Source organism: Lucilia sericata, unplaced genomic scaffold (assembly GCF_015586225.1).
Source record: "Lucilia sericata isolate MDLA Ls3-8-SP2 unplaced genomic scaffold, ASM1558622v1 Contig005426F_arrow, whole genome shotgun sequence".
NCBI classification, from domain to species: Eukaryota; Metazoa; Arthropoda; class Insecta; order Diptera; family Calliphoridae; genus Lucilia; species Lucilia sericata.
The window spans coordinates 1-20891 of NW_023997535.1; the positions used below are offsets into that span (position 1 = coordinate 1).

The window sequence follows — 20891 nt, forward strand, 5'->3', positions numbered from 1 at the left end:
TATGGTGTTGTGACAAATCTGGGTTTGTATTCGGTATTATGTATATTCATATTTGTTAGCAGCCGAGTAATATTTTGTTCGATAAGACGATTGAGTTCACTATAGTCTATACCATTATTGCTAACATTCGCTGAATTACTACTTTGTTGAGCCGAATTTTCAATTGCAACATTTACATTATTGGCTTCTGGAGTTCTAACTGGTTGATCAGTACAATATGCATTCGGATTAGAGTCATTGTTGTCCTGTCCTAAATTTCTACTGACACTTCTAGTTTGGTAATGGCGTGCCATTGCACCTCTCGGTTTGGTACCAGACGGTCTTGGTAACGAACCCTTTGGTTGGATTACCAGTTTTCTCAATTCTGACAGTAGACAGTTACGATGGCATGTAGGACATTCGGAAGATGTTGATAAATGGGTTTCAATACACAAACTGTGAAAAGCATGACTGCATTGGTTTAAAATCAAATATTCTTGTCCTTCTTCCATAGATTTTTTGCAAAGTTGGCAAACTGATGGTTCTATGAAAACTGGTGCCGTAGGCAAAGGTGGTGGTATTGGACCAGGGGGGGAATTTGTATCGGTTGCCATAATGAAAAATATGAAATCAAAACTATGTAATTGGAAATAAGTAAAGGGGCAATTTTGAAAATCTGTACGTTAATGAAACACTTATGTTGACTTGAAAAAGTAATAAAATAGGGTATAATTTCTATGTATAATTTTCCCACAAAAATTTGAGCTAAATATATCTAATCTTATTAAAGACTGAATCTATTGACTCAATAAGTGTTAGATGGAATTAAAATTTGGAAACAAAAATAAAAATTTGGATTATTATTTATATTCAACAGAGGTTTGTCTATTAGTTGCTTTGCCAGAGAATCATATAGTTTCGAAAAAAAATATTATCCTACAAATTTAGATTTGCTATTTAAAAAAACATAAGTGAAATTCAAAAAAAAAAGAATATTGTACGAAAATAATTAAAATTACAAAGTCAAATATTATAAGGATTTGCTATATAGAAGAAAGTTAAATTAAGGTTTTCAAAATAATAAATTCAATTAATGAATAGTTTAAACGAATATAAGAAAATAAATAACAACAATTCGAACTGCTGAAAGTATTTCAAATTAAAACTAAAATATTTAGAAAAAAAATCAAAATGTTTTTTAAAACAAAAGATTCAACTAGAAATGACTCGGTTTCCAAATCAAAATTAATCAAAATGCTGAATATATTATGGTCTTCTACATGTTTTAATGTGAGAAAGTTAAAATAAATACTAAATTAGGCAATAAAAGCTTTATATTAGCTAAATATGTTTATAGAATTTACACCACTAGCAACATACAATCTTATCTGCAAGCAGCAAATTTATGAGTTCCTTTGACCAAAATATGTGCTATAAATCGGATTATAAATACTAAAACACATTGAACTATTATCGAGCTATATAAAACTAAAATGCTGCGTACCACCCTGAACATGATAAAGAAAGAACTATTTATGCCAAACGGTTAGCATAATCGAACCTTTGAGACCTCAATTCGCTAAATATCCAGTAAGGTTTCAATAGTAATTCTTTATCAAGTTCAATAATGAAACGAAACTTTTTAGATTTATATTCAAATTGAAATCTAAATAATTGAAAACAAAATATTTGAGCCAGAAAGAACAGAGCTATTAATTCGGGCCCCACGTTGGTCGCCATTTTATGTTATGTGCACGTTCGTTAAATCTTGAAACAAGATTTAATTTTCACATGTTTAGTTCTAAACAAGTAATATAAATTTATAAAATGTAAACTTATAGCAAAATTTATAGAACCAAACCCAAGAAATCATAAATAAAATATCAAAATTTTAAGCAATGCTCTACATTCATTAGTCTGTTCGATATTATGATTTCTGGTCGATGAAAGCAAAAGGAACAGGACGTTGGGAGCCATTGATTTGCTAGCTAGGAGTCGGGTGGGGGAGTTCGTGTCCTATTTCATCAGCTTCCAATGTTTATTACATGCTCTTTTATTATAGACTGCCGGAAATAAACTAAATTACTGATCATTAGATTAACAAAAGAACAAATAACTATATAAAAAGAAAAAAAAAACAAAGCCCCAATCTAGTTATGGTTGAAAGCTACTCGAAACTATTGTTGATTTTCCAGTATTATTGCCAAATTTTTTTGCAATCCTGATGATATTGGATGCAAATGCCTCTAAACCCTCACCAACCGTAGTTCTAGTGGCATATATATAAAATTTCTAGAACCCCTAACAAAATTTGTATTTACATTTTCTCACATTAGCTCAATAAGATTCAATTTTACTCATACATATTCAAATGGTTTATTTTAGAAAAATTTAAGGTAAGCATTATTAACTAATTATACAATTTAGGTGTAATCTTACGAAATATATATGTTTTCAAACATTCATAATAAAATATACAAAAAAATTATGGAAATTTAGAACAATTAATGTAAATGTTAACATCGTATAAAATATTTATGTAAAAAAATTTAGTTTTATATTAATAAACGAAAATTTTGAATTTAAAAGGATTTTAAAAAAAGTATTAGAACAATTGATTTAATTAAAATATTTCAACAGTGTTGAGAAAAAAATTAACTATATAATAAAAAGAATTTTAACAAATTGAAATTTTCGATTGAATAATTTTATTATAGTGAAGATTTAGTTTTCAGATATTAACAAAAAGCAATTTCTTTATGATATAAATATTCACAAAAAAAGTTATTATTAAATAGTAATTTGACCCATTGTGAATTTTTTTATGAAAGAAAGCAAACAAAGAAACAAAATCAAAATCTATTAAAGTTCATTGAACTTTGGTTCGAACAGCTGATCATGTATCATAGGTTTGTGTGAATATGTAATTTATGTTGCATACAAATATAGGTCAACACAAGTTTGACTCTCTTGATATTGAGGTTGTAAATCATGAAACTAGGTTACAACATGATTGATATCTAAAGTTACATGTTCGATCGATCTTTAATACATTTTTAATGTTTGGTTGTTTGTTTGCTTGTATAGTAAGAATGCAAGAAAATAACAAAATAAGATAACAAAAAAGGTTTTTGTTTTCACTCACCAATCATTCTGCAGAAGGCCTTCTCCAAGAACGGGTTGCATGCTGTTTTGATTTTGGGAAAATATTAATAAAATTTGTAAATTTTCTTGCATCACATAGGCTTTGGGTTTTGTTTTGATATTTATACACGTATTTGATTTTAAAATTTTTAATATTTGATTGATTGTCAAAACATTTTATATTTTAATTTCAATCTGGTATTTAGTTTTCGTTTTGTTGTTAATTTGGGAAAAAAAATTTTATATAAGATATTTAAACTTTTATCTTTGAAAACATATTAATAAATTTACATTTTTAATACAATTTTGCAAATGGGGAATACTAAATATTTTAACAAATTTTGGAAAAATTTAATGGATTTAAAAAAAAAAAATTATAACAAAATGTGAAATTTTACAGTTTAGGTTCTTTCAACTTTTAAACATACTCAATAGTTGTTAAACATTCAACTTTTCTTTTAACAAGTCTAATACTTCAAAATATTTAAAGTTGTTTCCGTAAACTGTGATATTATTCTGTGATATTAGGATTACTTTGAAATATGATAACTTTCAACTCTTTTAACTGTGTTTAGATTTTTACATTTTTTGTTATAATTTATACCATTTTAATTTTTTCCAAATATGTGTTAACTTTCAACAGATTGTACTTTGTATTCTGTGATAGTAATTATTATAATTTAAAATTTTTACACATTTTAACTTTTAAACATTTGTTTTCTGTGATATTAGCTTTAAGATCAAAGTTTTGATATTAGTATTTAAGTTAAATTGTTCATTTAGAAAATTTTAGTTTAAGCATTTAAAAAAAACATGTTTTATTAGTTTGTATGATCAGCACGGCGACTAATACCGAATATAGGGTACACAATTATTTCGATCTTTGCGATTGTTTTGATTTTCTTTTCATTCATTAACGCATTCTAAATATAATTACTTGCAATTACTTTAATTTTCACGTTTTCTTACATTTTCAACATTCTAGAGGTTTTGTTAATTAATTTATGATTTTGTTTTCATTTTTCTATAAAGATTCGACATATTTTACAACTTTTAGAGAAACATTTAAGTTATCTTCGTAGTTTGGGAATCACGGATTTTTTTGAGGGAAATTCATATGGTTGGGAAACACTGTTTTGTTTAATTCTTTAACATTTTGTTTGCACTTTTGTTCTTAATTTTGGTTCGATTGGAATTTGTTATTTTTTTGTTTAAAAAGAGAACTATGTATATATTATGAGTATTTGAGCTACTTATGGTGGTGTTTTTTTTTTTTTAATGTTGTTGTTGTTATTTTGATGATGATTTAGAGATGCATGATGTTGTTGAGGTTATACGAAAAGAGAAGGTGGTCTACTGCGCAATCTCCAACAATTGATCAGAGTGATGACTCATCAAAGGAATCCCCTGGAAGAGGATTCCCTCGCCAGGTTTGGGAGTGTGTTCTAACAAATTCAAGTAAAACTTGTTAAGGAATAAAAAAAGAGTATTAGGTAGAGTTTGGAATTGGATTTAATGAGATTTTAGCAAGGAACTCCGATTACCTTTTAAACAGTATATTACCAATGAATTTAGAAAATAAATATTTGCCTTCTGGTTCAATCTCACAGTAAATGGATGGAAATTTTGTGGAGTTGATATCTAAACGGGTAAGGTTAAATTGATGGCCAATCTTCTTTTCCTGATAAATTTGAATTTATTTACAAAACTTTTCTTTTCATAAATTGGAAATTTGTTAAAATTTACCTGTTTGCAAGTAGTTTTCATATATATTTAATAAATTAGGCACACCTTTAGAAATGATTTAAATGGATTACAAATATTTTATAAGATTTCTGCCAAGACGATTTAATGATTTGATGTTTCTATGTCAAAGACCCACAGGAAAAGGATCTTTTAGAGATTTTCTTCAATCAAAGAAACCTGTTGACCACCAAATTTAGAACAATTTGACATAAAATGTCAATAAAATGTTAATAAATTGTCAAGTTTTATCAAGTTGCCACTTGATCAAAGACTGACATCAATCATGCCAATCGATTCTTCAGTCTTCCGGCAGACTGATGGTAATACTGTACCAAACGAAATATTAAATGACTATAAGCTTATATTGGCTTTTTAATATACTGTAAACATTTAAAATTTTTTAAATTTTAACTAATATTATAGTAAAAGAAGTTATTTTGCCCACTGTTTGAGTTATTTAGGATTTATAAAAAAAAATATAATTTCCAAACCCTGACCACATTTAGCTCAGACAAAACTCTTATACTCATTCATTGGTTCTCATGCATAAGATAAAGTAAAGAAATCAAAACAAACAAATCAGTATGTTAATGAGCATATGATCGATCAGTAAACAAAACAACAATTAGTTTAACAACATTATGGAAATTTTAGAAATTTTAGTTTAAGTAAAATTTTAAATAGAAATAATAAAAGCGTGAATAAATAAAAGTTTATATTATAATTGAAGAAACGACGAAAAAATGTTTCCTGAAATGTGTATTAGAGGATAAAATTATAACAGATAATCAACAGGATAAAAAAAATTGGTTCCTGAACAAATTTATGTGGAGACAATTTACACTTCAATAGGAAGTGGGTCATCATCATGTAAGTTGCTATGGTATTTTTCAATAATTTGTGTTGTTTGGTTAAATGATAGCCAAGCAATGAATTTCAGTTGAATCTAAATATGTTTTGATTTTCTATAGTGATTCCTAGTCAAAGGAAGATTTGGTGTTTCTGTTGAGACAATGTTAGTTTTTAGTAAGACGACATAAACGTACATTACACACCGTGGCTCTGAAAGAGAAAACAATTTTTACAAAAATGTTGGCACTAAATTTATCTTTTTGGATTTTAACTGCAAATAATTGGAATTATCGTTCCAACAATATATAAAGCACAAAAATCGGTCAGAAACTGTAAAATTTATTACAAATTCCTGAGATCATTTAGTGCAAGGTTCATTTAATAAACCTTGATTTAGTGTGACAAAACACTTAAATGAGAAATATTTAAAAAAATTGAACACATTTTGGTAAATATTCTAATAAAACTATGTCATTACATTAAACACATTCTTATTTATTTAAATATGAATTTGTATCTTCTTTAGTTAACGTGAACCGTATTTTTGGGTATAGTCATAAGGAAACTCTTGAGACGGCAAGTTTAAAACTCCAATTTTAAACTTTTAAACGTTTGTAAAGCAAATTTTAAAATTTTGAGAAAATCTCGATGTGACTTGTGGACAATAAAGAAGGTAATAAAATAGTATAGAAATTGGGTCTAGATCTCTTATATATTAGCGGTACTTCCAATTTGAATTGCAAATATTTCACACAAAATTTCTTGTTAAAATTTTTGAAAAACAGGCTTTATTATTTACTGTTATCCATTTAATCTAAAACTTTTTCGGAATATACAATTCAAGATAACAGGAAATATACATCTGTAGTTTTAGTAAAATGGAATAATATTAACTCATAAACTGTGAAGGTCAAACTCAAGCATGCAATTTTGGGAAATTTTCTTGAAACCATAGTGAAATATTATTTTCTTTTCAACCGATTAAAATGAAACTTAGGAAAAATATATAATAAAGGCTCTTATTTATTATGACATCGAAATTAACCCTTTAACATAAACATATTTTTATAATTAAATAAATAATAAAATTTCCCTAATATATGAACAAAATATTCAATGGCATTTGCGAGAAAATGGTGGGTGATAGAAAAAAACAGATATCAGATTCGGTTTTAGCAGCTAAAAATAAATTAAAGTCAGTCGAATTGGTACTAACATTTTTTGCAAACCTTCATTCTATTGGCCTGTGAAATTATGTTAATTTGTAAAACTACGAAAAATTATTTTGTGTACACTTTTAATGTCAATATATATTTTAGACTTACCTTACCACTAATTGTACTGCACTATTTTTAAAAGCTTCTGAGTCACTCAAAAACCCCAAAGGAGCGGTAACTTTACATATTAGCAAACGGTCAGGCAAAATCCATGGTATTGTAAATAGTTACAGGAATCAAACGAGCTGCATATTTTGTAAGCCAATCAACTATATAAAAATCTTGTCTTCTATTGGTAAAATATCTTATTCATCCACTAATAACGCTGTAGTTACTTTCCTATGCGAAACGCTTTTCCAACAATGTATGTGCATGTTCCCAAGACAATGTTTTGTCTACCAATTGTCTATATACATATATAAAAATTTTTTTCTCCACAATACTTGATAACTGAATGCTTCTTTTCGGACTATCTTCGACTGTTTTATATAAATTTATAAGTATTCAACACATCTCTTACATACTCATTTTTCACCTTTCTGTTTTTAATACACTTTTCCAGCGATTCGAGGGAGTACTTTCAGATGATTCCTTATTTTTTTTTTTCGTTGGACTATGATAAACATCGTTTTGGTTACGCACTACATCCTTGGCAGAAGAAATATATCGTTCATGATGTGCCATAGCCAGTAGATCTTCGTCCAAGGAAGCAAGGAACGACATCTTTAAAATTAAATTAAAAATGAGCATAGATAGTTGAGACAATTCGAATCTGTAGTGGCATCAGCACCCCCTTTGTCTAAACTAAAATTTATTTTGGCAACTGCTGCTCTTGATCGTTTTGTTACTTAAACATTTTGTACTGCCAATGGCAAAACATGCAAACAATTTGCTGAGAGTTCATCTTTTTCTCTGCGACAGATTACGATTGTTATGAGGGATACTTTGTTTTCGGCATTAAAGTAATTTAAGTTCATAAATTCCACAGTATTTTCAGTGCTTAATGATGCCCTTTGCTTGAGAGAATACGAATTTCGAATAGCCACTTCTGATGGACGTCTACTTTTTTCTATTATGGATTATTCCATGGCAGAATAATGTTGCCCTTTGCTTGATAGAATACGGATTTCGACTAGCCACTACCGATGGGCGTCTACTTTTTTCTAATATGGATTATTCCATGGCAGAATAATTTGTCCAGTTTGTTTTTTCAACTTTAGCAGTCGTTTTCAAAACAATAACAAAAAGCCATCACTATACCCCCGAAGGTAGGTAAATAACAAGGAATATTTTGGAAGTCAACAAGTATTTATCCTCTAATGTTTACATTTAACGCAATCCTTTAAAATAAAACTAAACATCTCTAGCATGATGTAATAACTTAGTGAATCCTGATCTCTAGTATATTTTCCCAAATAAAAGGCTTTTGAAAATACATATGATTATTACTTACAGAATATCAAGAAGATCTACATATGTCACATCTAAAGCAAAAAATTTAACTTTAACAGTCCTTTAGCCCATTCCGCAAGAGCAACGCCATGTAGATAATCCGGATTAAATGAATACGAGATGACAAAAGTTAAGTTATTTCCAATAGCAGTTGGCGGTAACATGGCAGCCAGCAGTTGGCAGCGGGAAAAAGTGGCAGTAAAGAGGCCTTCCTAAAGGTATTATACACTAGTTCCATGAATCGTATACTAGTTCCGAAACAACTTTTTAGAATCAGTTTAAAAAAGTCAAAAAGTTAAAAATTCATAAACTTATTTTTATCGAAATTGAAATCGCATTCATATGTATGTATATTTCTGCATATAACTGATTTATAAGGAACTAGCTTGCTGCCCGCTACTTCGTAAGCGATAAATTTTTGGCATTAATTAAATTTTGAAAACAACACTTTAAACGATTGTTTAATTAATATGGGATATACATATGTAAATAATTTTCACATATGTAGGTTTTTAGCAAATTTTTTATTCTCAAAATATCATACAATTGATTAAACTTATTTTTATCACTTCATATCACCTTTTTGAAAGGTTCATTTAAATGATTCATATAGTGTGACAACTCTAAGGGATCTATAGTCGACATAACGCCCACAATGGTTAGTACCGGAACCAAACATTGCAACAAAGTAGCAATCACCATATTTTGGCCCTTTGCTTGATGGAATACGAATTTCGACTAGCCACTACCGATGGGCGTCTACTTTTTATACCCTTCACCTTCGTGAGAAGGGTATATATAAGTTTGTCATTCCGTATGTAAATTCTATAATATAATTTTCCGACCCTATAAAGTATATATATTCTGGATCCTTATAGATAGGTGAGTCGATTTAGCCATAGCCATGTCCATGTCCATGTTTGTTGAAATCAGTTTTTAGGGGACCCCAGATATCGGCGAGATCCGAATCTTCAATAATTCTCTTAGACATGCTTTCGGGAAGATCGCTATTTAAAATCAGCAAAATCCGTCCATAAATAACGGAGATATGAGCAAAAATCCGAGACAACCTCTGAAAAATACAATTTTTTGCATGCTTTGACAAAAAAGCAACAACAACAATGCCTGTTGTAAAAAACGTATGTTTGGATGTGTGTTGGTTTCATTGCAATGAAACAAAACATGCTTTGCGTATTTTTTTTTTTTTGCGTTTTGTTTCGTTTGGCGTTGTTGTTTTGTTATTGCTAAAGTAATGATAGTCGGGAAAAAAGAAATAAATTGAAGTTTTATAAAATTAATTTATTTTTAAACACACTATGGTGAAGGTTATATAAGATTCTGCAAAGGCGAATATAGACTTCTTACTAGGGTTCTATAAATCGACTTTCGAACAATCGACTTTTTGTCGAAAAAAGTCGAAGTCGACTATTTTGTTCCAAAAAAGTCGATAACTCGACTATCGTCTATGAGAAAAAGTCGAAAAGTCGACTTTGTAAATAAAAGTCGAAAAAAGTCGAAAAAAAGTCGAAAAGTGAAATAAGTCGAATAGTCGACAAAAGTCGAAAATTGTTAAAAATTCGAAAAGTCGGAAAAACTCGAAAAAAGTCGTAAATAGTCGGAAAAATTCGAAAAAGGTTAAAAAGTCGGAAAAATTGCAACAACTAGAAAAAAATATAAATAACATTTGTCAAGGCTTCTAGATTTATTAAAAAAAAAAAACTAATAAAAAAAATCATCATATTAGGAACTTATTCTTAAATATTATTAATTTTAGTCAGTTCATAAAAATTATGCTGAAAATTTTTTCTGTGTAGTTCCAAACTGAATTTGGATAAATAGAATTCTAAAAAAAGACTGTAATGTCTGTTTTGTAAATAAAACGGAATTTGGTGTTCTACAAATTAAAAATAGTTTAAAATGAAGTCGAAAAGTCGGAAAAGGTTGAAAAAAGTCGGAAAAAGTCGAAAAGTCAAAAAAAGTCAAAAATAGTCGAAAAAGGTTGAAAAAAGTCTAAAAAGTCGAAGAGTCGAAAAAAGTAAAAAGTCGAAAAGTTATTTTGCCATTCTTGATACAGACGCAAGAATATCAAGTGATCGGAAGGAATACCTTCAAATAAATGTTGTTTTTCTTCTTTTATATTATGACGCAATAAATCTTTGAAGGGTTCATTTAAATGATTCATATAGTGTGACAACTCTAAGGGATCTATAGTCGACATAAAGCCCACAATGGTTAGTACCGGAACCAAACATTGCAACAAAGTAGCAATCACCATATTTTGGCCCTTTGCTTGATAGAATACGAATTTCGACTAGCCACTACCGATGGGCGTCTACTTTTTTCTATTATGGATTATATCATGGCAGAATAATTTGTACAGGTTGTTTTTTCAACTTTAGCAGTCGTTTTCAAAACAATAACAAAAAGCCATCACTATACCCCCAAAGGTAGGTAAATAACAAGGAATATTTTGGAAGTCAACAAGTATTTATCCTCTAATGTCTACATTTAACACAATCATTTAAAATAGAACTAAACATCTCTAGCATGATGTAATAACTTAGTGCATCCTGATCTCTAGTATATTTTCCCAAATGAAAGGTTTTTGAAAATACATATGATTATTACTTACAGAATATCAAGAAGATCTACATATGTCACATCTAAAGCAAAAAATGCAACTTTAACAGTCCTTTAGCCCATTCCGCAAGAGCAACGCCATGTAGATAATCCGGATTAAATGAATACGAGATGACAAAAGTTAATTTATTTTCAATAGCAGTTGGCGGTAACATGGCAGCCAGTAGTTCGCAGCAGGAAAAAGTGGCAGTAAAGAGGCCTTCCTAAAGGCATTATACACTAGTTCCATGAATCGTATACTAGTTCCGAAACAACTTTTAGAATCAACAATGCTTGTTGAAAAAAACGTATGTTTGGATGTAGTTTGGTTTTTATAAAATTAATTTATTTTTTAAACACACTATGGTGAAGGTTATATAAGATTCTGCAAAGGCAAATATAGACTTCTTACTAGGGTTCTATAAATCGACTTTCGAACAATCGACTTTTTGTCGAAAAAAGTCGAAGTCGACTATTTTGTTCCAAAAAAGTCGATAACTCGACTATCGTCTATGAGAAAAGTCGAAAAGTCGACTTTGTAAATAAAAGTCGAAAAAAAGTCGAAAAAAGTCGAAAAAGTCGAAAAGTGAAATAAGTCGAATAGTCGACAAAAGTCGAAAATTGTTAAAAATTCGAAAAGTCGGAAAAATTCGAAAAAAGTCGAAAATAGTCGGAAAAATTCGAAAAAGGTTAAAAATATAAATAACATTTGTCAAGGCTTCTAGATTTATTTAAAAAAAAAAAACTAATAAAAAAAATCATCATATTAGGAACTTATTCTTAAATATTATTAATTTTAGTCAGTTCATAAAAATTATGCTGAAAATTTTTTCTGTGTAGATCCAAACTGAATTTGGATAAATAGAATGCTAAAAAAAGACTATAATGTCTGTTTTGTAAATAAAACGGAATTTGGTGTTCTACAAATTAAAAATAGTATAAAATGAAGTCGAAAAGTCGGAAAAGGTTGAAAAAAGTCGAAAAATGTCGAAAAGTCAAAAATAGTCGAAAAAGGTTGAAAAAAGTCTAAAAAGTCGAAAAGTCGACTATTTATAATATACTAAAAGTCTAAAAGTCGACATTTAATTAAATGCAAAAAGTCGACTTTTCATTAAATGCAAAAAGTCGAAAAGTCGACTTTAAACCAAATGCAAAAAGTCGAAAAGTCGACTTTTCGTTTGAACTATAGAACACTACTTCTTACTTGTTTGTTTCTAGATTTAATGTAAAAAAAAATTTAAAGAGTACTTTCATATAGGTTTTAATTCACGTAGGACCGTTTATTATATTGTAGAAATCTCAAAAAAAAGATATTATACAAAATTCAGAAAGTAATAGTTAAAGAATAAAAAGTACCAAAGTACCTTCATACACATTTCCTTTCATTCGGAACCCTGCATGCTAAATTTGATGTTTCTAAGACCAATATTATCGATAATCCAAAAAGGACCTTTAATGTTTATTTAATATTTTTGGGAATAATTACTTTAGAAATCTCCAAAATTACCGACTGCTAAAGTTGAAAAAACAAACTGGGCAAATTATTCTGCCATGAAATAATCAATAATAGAAAAAAGTTGACGCCCATCGGTAGTGACTAGTCGAAATTCGTATTCTATCAAGCAAAGGGCCAAAATACTTTGTTGCAATGTTTGGTTACGGTACTAACCATTGTGAGCTTTATGTCGACTATAGATCCCTTAGAGTTGTCACACTATATGAATCATTTAAATGAACCCTTCAAAGATTTATTGCGTCATAATATAAAAGAAGAAAATCAACGTTTATTTGAAGGTATTCCTTCCGATCACTTGATATTCTTGCGTCTGTATCAAGAATGGAAAAATAACTTTAGAAATGAGGAATTGGTTTTTGATTTTAATATAATTTCATTTTGAATGGCCTGTTGAAACCGTACTGCAATATCCGTACTCAATTTGTTGGATCCTTAAGATCATCACAATTAATATATAGAAAAGTTGATCTTAGTATGCATTATATAAATCTCAAATCGAATTGTTCTATCATTAAAGCCGCCCTTGTTGGTGGGATGTATCCTAATATATGCGTATTGGATTATAAGGTTAATCGTATTAAATCGCCCTGCAGTAGAGAAATGGTTTTACATCCAAATTCTGTTTTGCGACATTGGATTTATGTGTTCGTTGAATTCTAGTTCACCGTGGATAGTGTACGGAAAAGAAAAAATGGTTACAGTTGTAATGGTGTCGAATGTAATACTGTTGTGACGCCCATTACTACAGTTGATTTGTTTGCAGGTGAATTTAGTAGACTAATAATAATATCCGAGGAAAATTTTAATTAGTTCCACAAATATGTATGTAAAATTCATAATTGTTCTGACTCACCTTTAATCTGTTAAAATATTTTTGTACAGGATGTGGGTATGAAAGCAGCAGCTAACTATCCATTCTCCTTCTCTCAATCTATATATAAAAGGCTTGCGTGACTGATTGACTGACTGATTCATTATCGCCCAGCCCAAACCGTTAAAGCTAGAATCATGAAATTTTGGTTATAGGTTTCTTTGGCATTGTATAGATCCACTAAGAAGGGATTACGTTTAGGGGAAGAAATGGGTAAAAAAGGATAAAATTAGTATCCTTTATATCTCCTAAAGTAGCAAAGATATAAATAAAATTCCAAATGTATCCTCTATTATACAAAAAAATAATTGATAGGTTTCTGGTATTTTTTTTTTTTTTTAAGCTAGACTTTATAGAGCTAAAAGGGTAAAAACTGTCCCCATAGAACCTTTTCTTAACCTATTTATGTTCGAACCAAAAGACCATACAAATAAAACTTTAAATTTATGCTATTCTAATTAAAGTCTATTAGAAATCCTTTCGGTACTTTTTAGAAATTCGGAAAATGAATGGATGAAAACGGTGTCTAAAATTTGCTTGCTGCCCGCTACTTCGTTAGCGATAAATTTTTGGCATTAATTAAATTTTGAAAACAACACATTAAACGATTTTTTAATTAATATGGAATATACACATGTAAATAATTTTCACATATGTAATTACTGAAGTTATGTATTCTCAAAATATCATACAATTTATTAAACTTATTTTTATCACTTCATATTTACTTTTTACTTTAATTTAAATAAATTAATTTTCATCAACATCCGAAATTTTGGATTAACAGGACAGAGCTACGTGCAACTTTGTGGCTTTGCTTCCGTAAAAAACTACATACCTAAAGCTAAAACGGCCCTAACTAAAAAAATTCAAAATCGACATTTTCATTTTCTGATGTATTACATCAAGCCAAATGTTCAAAAGGGCCCTATCTTCAAAAGCAGTTTTATATAAGGCTAAAAGACGTAACTAATCATTTGTAATTACAATTTGTAAATTGTCAAACCAACTGAGAAATTTACCGTTAAAAAATGTATTTTAAAGAAAAACAAATCGCGCTGATTGAAACTAAACTTTCCATTTTAAATAGTTTTTTGCTTCTCTTGTAGAATTTAAAAAATGTTAAATAGGGATTTTTGCGTTTTATGTGACGATATATGTAAACCTGCGTGTTTAATTTTATGTTTCTGATCAATATTATTGAAAAGCTAAAAAAACACCTTTTTAAAAACTACAAAGTACCCAAAAAGTCCTCTTATATTATAGAAAACATAAAAGGTATTCTTTGAAGAACGAAAAAGTACTAAAAGATCGCATTTAGATACTCACACACTGTGGACCCTTCATGTTCAATTTCATGTTTCTAGGTTCAATATTATAGAAAATTCAAAAAGTACCTTTTGAAGAACACTTTATCGTTTTCCATGTTGTATATTCTCATTAAACGTTTAATTAATACCAGTAAAAGATCGAAAAAGTAATATTGAAATATTATTTATTTGTCGGCCATATTTAATAAAGATGACTAGAAATTTTAGTATAAAGTATTATGTTTAAAATAACAAAATTAACCCTTTAAAACACTTGGGACAAATAAAACCCCGAAGTTCAAAAAATTGTAAAACACTATCCATTTGAATAATGCTCTATACAATTAGAGGATTAATAGAAATAAAACAATAAATTATATATTAGGTATAAAAATTTATGAATTAACCCTTTTTGAACATATAAGGTTTGTATTTTTAGACATATTATGTCGAAAATCGACCGAAAAAATGGACTACATAAATTATCAGTTTTAAAAGCAAAATTTGACCTTTTAACTCCACATTTTATGGGTTAAGAATGTCCGATTTGAATAAAACTTGGAATATATATTTTATATTATCTGTTCTATAATACTCTAGAAAGACTTTGTTTAAAATATACAACACAAAAGAATTATTACGTATTCTCTAAAATATAACAAAAAAATGCGATTTTTGTTACAATATATCCTAAAAAATTTTATTTTTTTTCACATTTCGAACTCATGTGCTGTGAGACACGTTAATGGTCTGGGGAATTTGCAATAACTTTAAATTTTTCAACCAATATTTCTGTTTTATATTTTTCCAAATCTTATTATATGTACATTACGATTCCTTCACAATAAAGTGCACAGTTTATTACTAAATGGCAAAATTTGAGCAAAAATTTTGTAAATGCACTTGGAAACTTCAGAGCCGTTGCGGCACCTGTTATCGTTATCCTATCAGCCTAATTTTTTGTATGACATAGTTTTACAACCCATAGAACAATTCTAGAGGGGGACGGGCAAAATTCGCAACTTCGTTTTTTTGGAGCACTCTAATGTACATATATAATTCAATAATTCTGTCAGACATGCTTTCGAGAAGTTTCCTATTTAGATCCATAATAACGGAGATATGAGCAAAAATCCGAGACAACCTCTGAAATTTTCATCAGAAAAATACAATTTTTTGCATGCTTTGACAAAAAAGCAACAACAACAATGCTTGTTGAAAAAAAACTTATGTTTGGATGTGTGGTGGTTTCATTGCAATGAAACAAAGCATGCTTTGCGTAGTTTTTTTTTTGCGTTTGTTTCGTTTGGCGTTGTTGTTTTGTTATTGCTAAAGTAATGATAGAGTGGGGAAAAATGAAATGAATTGAAGTTTTATAAAATTAATTTATTTTTTAAACACACTATGGTGAAGGGTATATAAGATTCTGCAAAGGCGAATATAGACTTCTTACTTATTTGTTTCTAGATTTAATGTAAAAGAAAATTTAAAGAGTACCATTGAGAAAAAAGTACTTTCATATAGGTTTTAATTCACGTAGGACCGTTTATTATATTGTAGAAATCTCAAAAAGAGATATTATAAAAAAATTCAGAAAGTAACAGTTAAAGAACCTTCGCCAAAGGTAACTATCTTGTCGCGAGGCGAGGGCTTAAGTACACATCGTGACTATAGCTTACTGTGACTAATGCTTCGGTATCCAGCCACAGGAAGTTATGGTTTCAAATAAGTGTATAACTAAAGGTTACTCATCTGTCAAGATAGTGAGTGTGGTATGTGTCTTTCAATCCTACTTCCTTCTATCATGACATAGATGATACGCTATGTTATTCGATCTGGCTCTTTTAGCAGTAAGGGCTTTACCGATAGACATAGCATTATATATGCACTTTTAAGGTCAAGGTGAGTGGTAGCAGTGCCGAGGGCCTGGATGGCTAGCCAGTGCATAAAGAGGCTAGTTGCTAACAGCTCCCCTCAGCGTCATGGTAAAGCGCGGTTGTAACGTAGTTGCCTAGTCCACGTACGCCGTCACTGCATGGATCGTCCGTCTGTACGTGCATACTCGTGGGATTCAAAATAGAGAAACCAAACATAAAAACGAACAAGGATGAGAGTAGGGACACGACGGAAGGGGTGGTCGACCTGTTAGGGAGAGACATTCCGGACGTCACGGTCAACGAGGATGATGGGGAGTTGGACAGTACATGGGAGGACGGTGACGTTACCCTTACTGACTTCCATGCCAGAATTGTTGAGCATGAAGGTCAGGTACTGATCGACTTAGTCGTGGAGGGTCTTCTGGAAGTGTCAAGTGACTCCTTTGGTGAAACTAGTGCCACACAGAAGCTGGGGAATTTATCTCTGTCTGACGATGAGCTTGCTGACAGTCAGACTGTTAAGATAACATCCCCTGCTGAAGAGGCCAAGAGAATCCAAAGGGGACATTTGGGAGAAGACCGTCCACATGTCGTTCGGCAGGTAGCCGTGGAGGAGAAGCCAAGTGCCCCTCCACGAGATATTAATGACACAGGCCGAACGAAGGAGGAGAAGGCCAGGAACGGGACTTTGAGATCTCTCGCCTTCCTGTCTAAGATGGCAAAGGCTGATTCTTCAAAGCTCTCGTCAAGGGAGAGGCTCCTGCTCAGAAGGCACCGACAAGGCGTCGCTAAATTCGAGAGAATATACGGCCCCGTTGGTGACGTTCTGGGTTGGTCCAATCCCTGGAGACAACAGGTGGATGCTGCCATGAACCCGGCTAACACTCAAAAGAGTGATGGGTCGATAGCATCATCAACCTGCAGTCTGCCAAAAGGCAAGGAGGGTGGTATCCCGAAAACCAATGCGCTCATGACTTCGGAGCGAGCTGCGGAGGTCAAAGGTCTACCACCCATGAACCCCTGCAAGATGGCCACGACACCAGGAAAGGTAAAGAGGTCTGGTAAACTTCCGGCCCGCTCTCCTACTGACCTCTGTAAGAAAGTCAGTAAGGGAAAGGGCTCCGGTAGTGACCAACCCTCCAAACCAGTGGTGTAAAAGTCACCAAGCACTACGAAAAGGTCTGGTCCATCCCCGGCTGGCGCTCCTAAAGGTCCCCGTAAGGAGACAATTAAGAGAGCCACATTTGGAGATGATCAACCATCTACATCCAGCAAGAAGGTGAAGAAGTCAACCAGCCTGGATGTATGCCTTCAAGTGGCAGTCATAGATCGGAATGATCCAGACGGGAGGATCAGTACCGATTTCTGGCAATCAATTGAAGGTAGGCTGATTGATGAAATCGCCATCTTTGAGGGTGGGTCAGAGGATGTATCCTTCAATGGTGCAGACTGGGTTAAGGGCGTGAAGGTTGTCAATTGCGGAAACAAGAACTCCTTGGAATTCTTAAAATCAGCAATTGGCAAGTGCAGCGACATTAACCCAGCAGCAAAGCTTGAGGTGATACAGGCTTCCGAACTGCCACTGCGGTCAATAGTAACAATGTGGATTCCACCACCCGTAAGAACGGTGCAAACCATACTGGCAGTATTGGCCAAACAGAATGGTAGTCTTCTTACAGACTAATGGAGACATGTGAACTCACTGGTATGTAAGGAGAATACTGGCAAGGACTTTCGATTCGCTGTGGATCGTAAGTCCTTAGAAGTCCTTGATGAGATGGGAGGGGTTGCTAAGTTTGGTCTTGGCACTGTCAGGTTCCGGTACCCGAAACATGACAGAACCAAAGAAGTTGCTAGTGGTGCAGATAAACCTGCATCACTGTGAGGCAGCTTCAGCCGAGTTAGTAACCTTCCTCATCGATTCTCAGACGGACGTGGCCCTTATCCAGGAATCTTGGATTAACAACAATAAAGTTCTTGGTTTAAGGGTCAAAGGTTACACCTTATTTGTCCCGTCTTCTGAGGACAAGGTAAGAACTTGTATCCTTGCAAAGAATGAATTAGGTTTTCTCATTTCTCATTCTTTTAGGATCGGTGATATAACCGTAATAAACAGAAAAGCCAAAGGTAGGCGTACGCTCAAACTGGCTTCGGTGTATATGCCGTACGAGGCGTCTGACCCACCCGGCTCGGAGGTGCGTGAGCTGACGGCGTATACGAGAAGAAAAAGTGCGATCCTTGCGATGGGCTGTGATGCCAATGCTCATCATTGCCAATGGGGCAGCAAGGACATCAACAAAAGAGGTTTGTTAATGTTTGATTTTTTAACTGATAATAATCTCATCATCTGTAACAAGGGCGATACGCCGACGTTCAGGAACAAAGATAGGGAGGCAGTTATAGATTTAACTTTAATTAACCGTTTAGAAGATCTCGTTAGGGATTGGAAGGTTGCAACGGATTGTTAATTTTCGGACCATAGTCGCTTTACCGTCACACTGGATTTTGTCTTGGCTAGGAGTGAACCTTTTAGGGATCCTAGGAAAACAAATTGGGAAACCTTTAATGATAGGGTAGAGTCTGGGTTGGTTGGTGAACGAGTTCACAGACCTACTTAAGGGAAGCTATGAGCTATCTTGTCCGGTTACATTCCCGGGCAAAAGAGAGCAACCTAAGTGGTGGACCAAAGAACTTAGAATTCAAAGGTCGACTGTTAGGAAATTTTTCAATAGGGCCAAGCTTACAGGTCAAGCAATTGACTGGAACAACTATAAAATGTGTTTCAATAAGTATAAAGCTGATCTCAAAAGGGCTAAAAGGATTTCATGGTCCCAGTACTGTGAATCCCTTAACAATGTCAACGAGTTATCAAGATTCCGACGGATATTATCCAAGGACCCAAGGGTCATAGGGTATATCCAAAGGAGTGATAACTCATGGACTGAGTCTAGCTCTGCGACCCTAGCTCTGCTAATGGAAACACATTTTCCGGGTTGTCTTGCAGCTGAAGATGAGGTTGACGACCAATGGGACTTTGAGTCAGTGGCGCCAAGTAACACCTACAGTTGCATAGAGGAGATAGTCATGATCGAGATTTTTAGGAGATGCCTTGGTAGCAGGTATTTACCAAAGAGGTGGAGGGAGGTTAGGGTTATTTTCATACCCAAGGCCGGTAAGGCAAGCCACTCAAAGCCAAAGGATTTTAGACCTATCAGCCTGTCTTCTTTTCTTTTGAAGACACTTGAGAGACTGACAGATCTACATCTAAGGAACAATATTGATACTCGCCTCATTAGTGGCGCTCAACATGCCTACCTCAAGGGTAAATCTGTTGAGAGTGCACTGCATGAGGTGGTATTAGAAGAATAGGTATTATAGGTGGTATTAGAAGAATAGGTATTATACTCTGGCCGCGTTTTTGGATATTGAGGGAGCCTTCAATAATATAAGGATTGAGGCTATTAGGGCTCGGAGTTCAGGACTTCCTGGTGAGATGGATAGTCTGCATGCTTAGAATTATTAACTCGACCCTAGGGGATCATTGCATTAGGAGAAGGGTTACCAGGGGGACACCACAGGGGGGTGTTTTATCTCCTCTTCTGTGGCTACTAGCGGTTAACGGTATCCTAAGGCTATTTGAATCTAAGGGCAGGAAGATAGTTGCGTATGCGGACGACGTGGTGATACTGGTCAAAGGAAAATTTCTATCCACGATCAGTGACATCATGGAGACTGCACTAGGTGAACTCTCGTTATGGGCGAAAGATAAAGGACTGGGTGTTAATCCTTGTAAAACGGAACTGGTACTATTTACCAGAAGGTATAAAGTGGACAATTTCAGATTGCCAAAGTTAGATGGCGTCGAATTAGGTTTATCTAGAGGAGCTAAGTATTTAGGGATTTTCATTGATAGCAAGCTGTCATGGAAGGAGAATACTCAGGAAAGAATGAAAAAGGGACCCAATGCCTACTACACATGCAGGAATTCCATAGGAAAGAATTGGGGTCTGCAACCAGATATGGTAAATTGGATTTACACATCGGTTGTCAGGCCTATTCTAACTTATGGTTGCATCGTCTGGTGGGAGGCATTGGGAAAGGACAGTTATAGGAAGATGCTCAATAAAGCTCAAAGGTGTGCCTTTGAGTGTGCAATTTTCACTGACGGGTCCAAGATGGATACCGGCACGGGTGCCGGTGTCTATATCGCTGATATCAACATAAAACGGTCCTTCAGACTCCCTGACGAATGTAGTGTATTCCAAGCAGAAATCCTAGCGATCTGGAAAGCGACGGAACTGATCGGTA

The 20891-nt window shown here is 32.7% G+C and overlaps 1 protein-coding gene across 1 annotated transcript; it reads right to left on the minus strand.

The window, feature by feature from the left end:
- Positions 1 to 112: 112 nt before the first annotated feature.
- Positions 113 to 593, minus strand: LOC119615500 (RING-H2 finger protein ATL8-like; the record flags this gene model as incomplete). Its single annotated transcript, XM_037971504.1, has 1 exon — positions 113 to 593. A coding segment is annotated over exon 1 (481 nt), but the record flags the coding sequence as incomplete, so codon positions are not given.
- Positions 594 to 20891: the final 20298 nt, after the last annotated feature.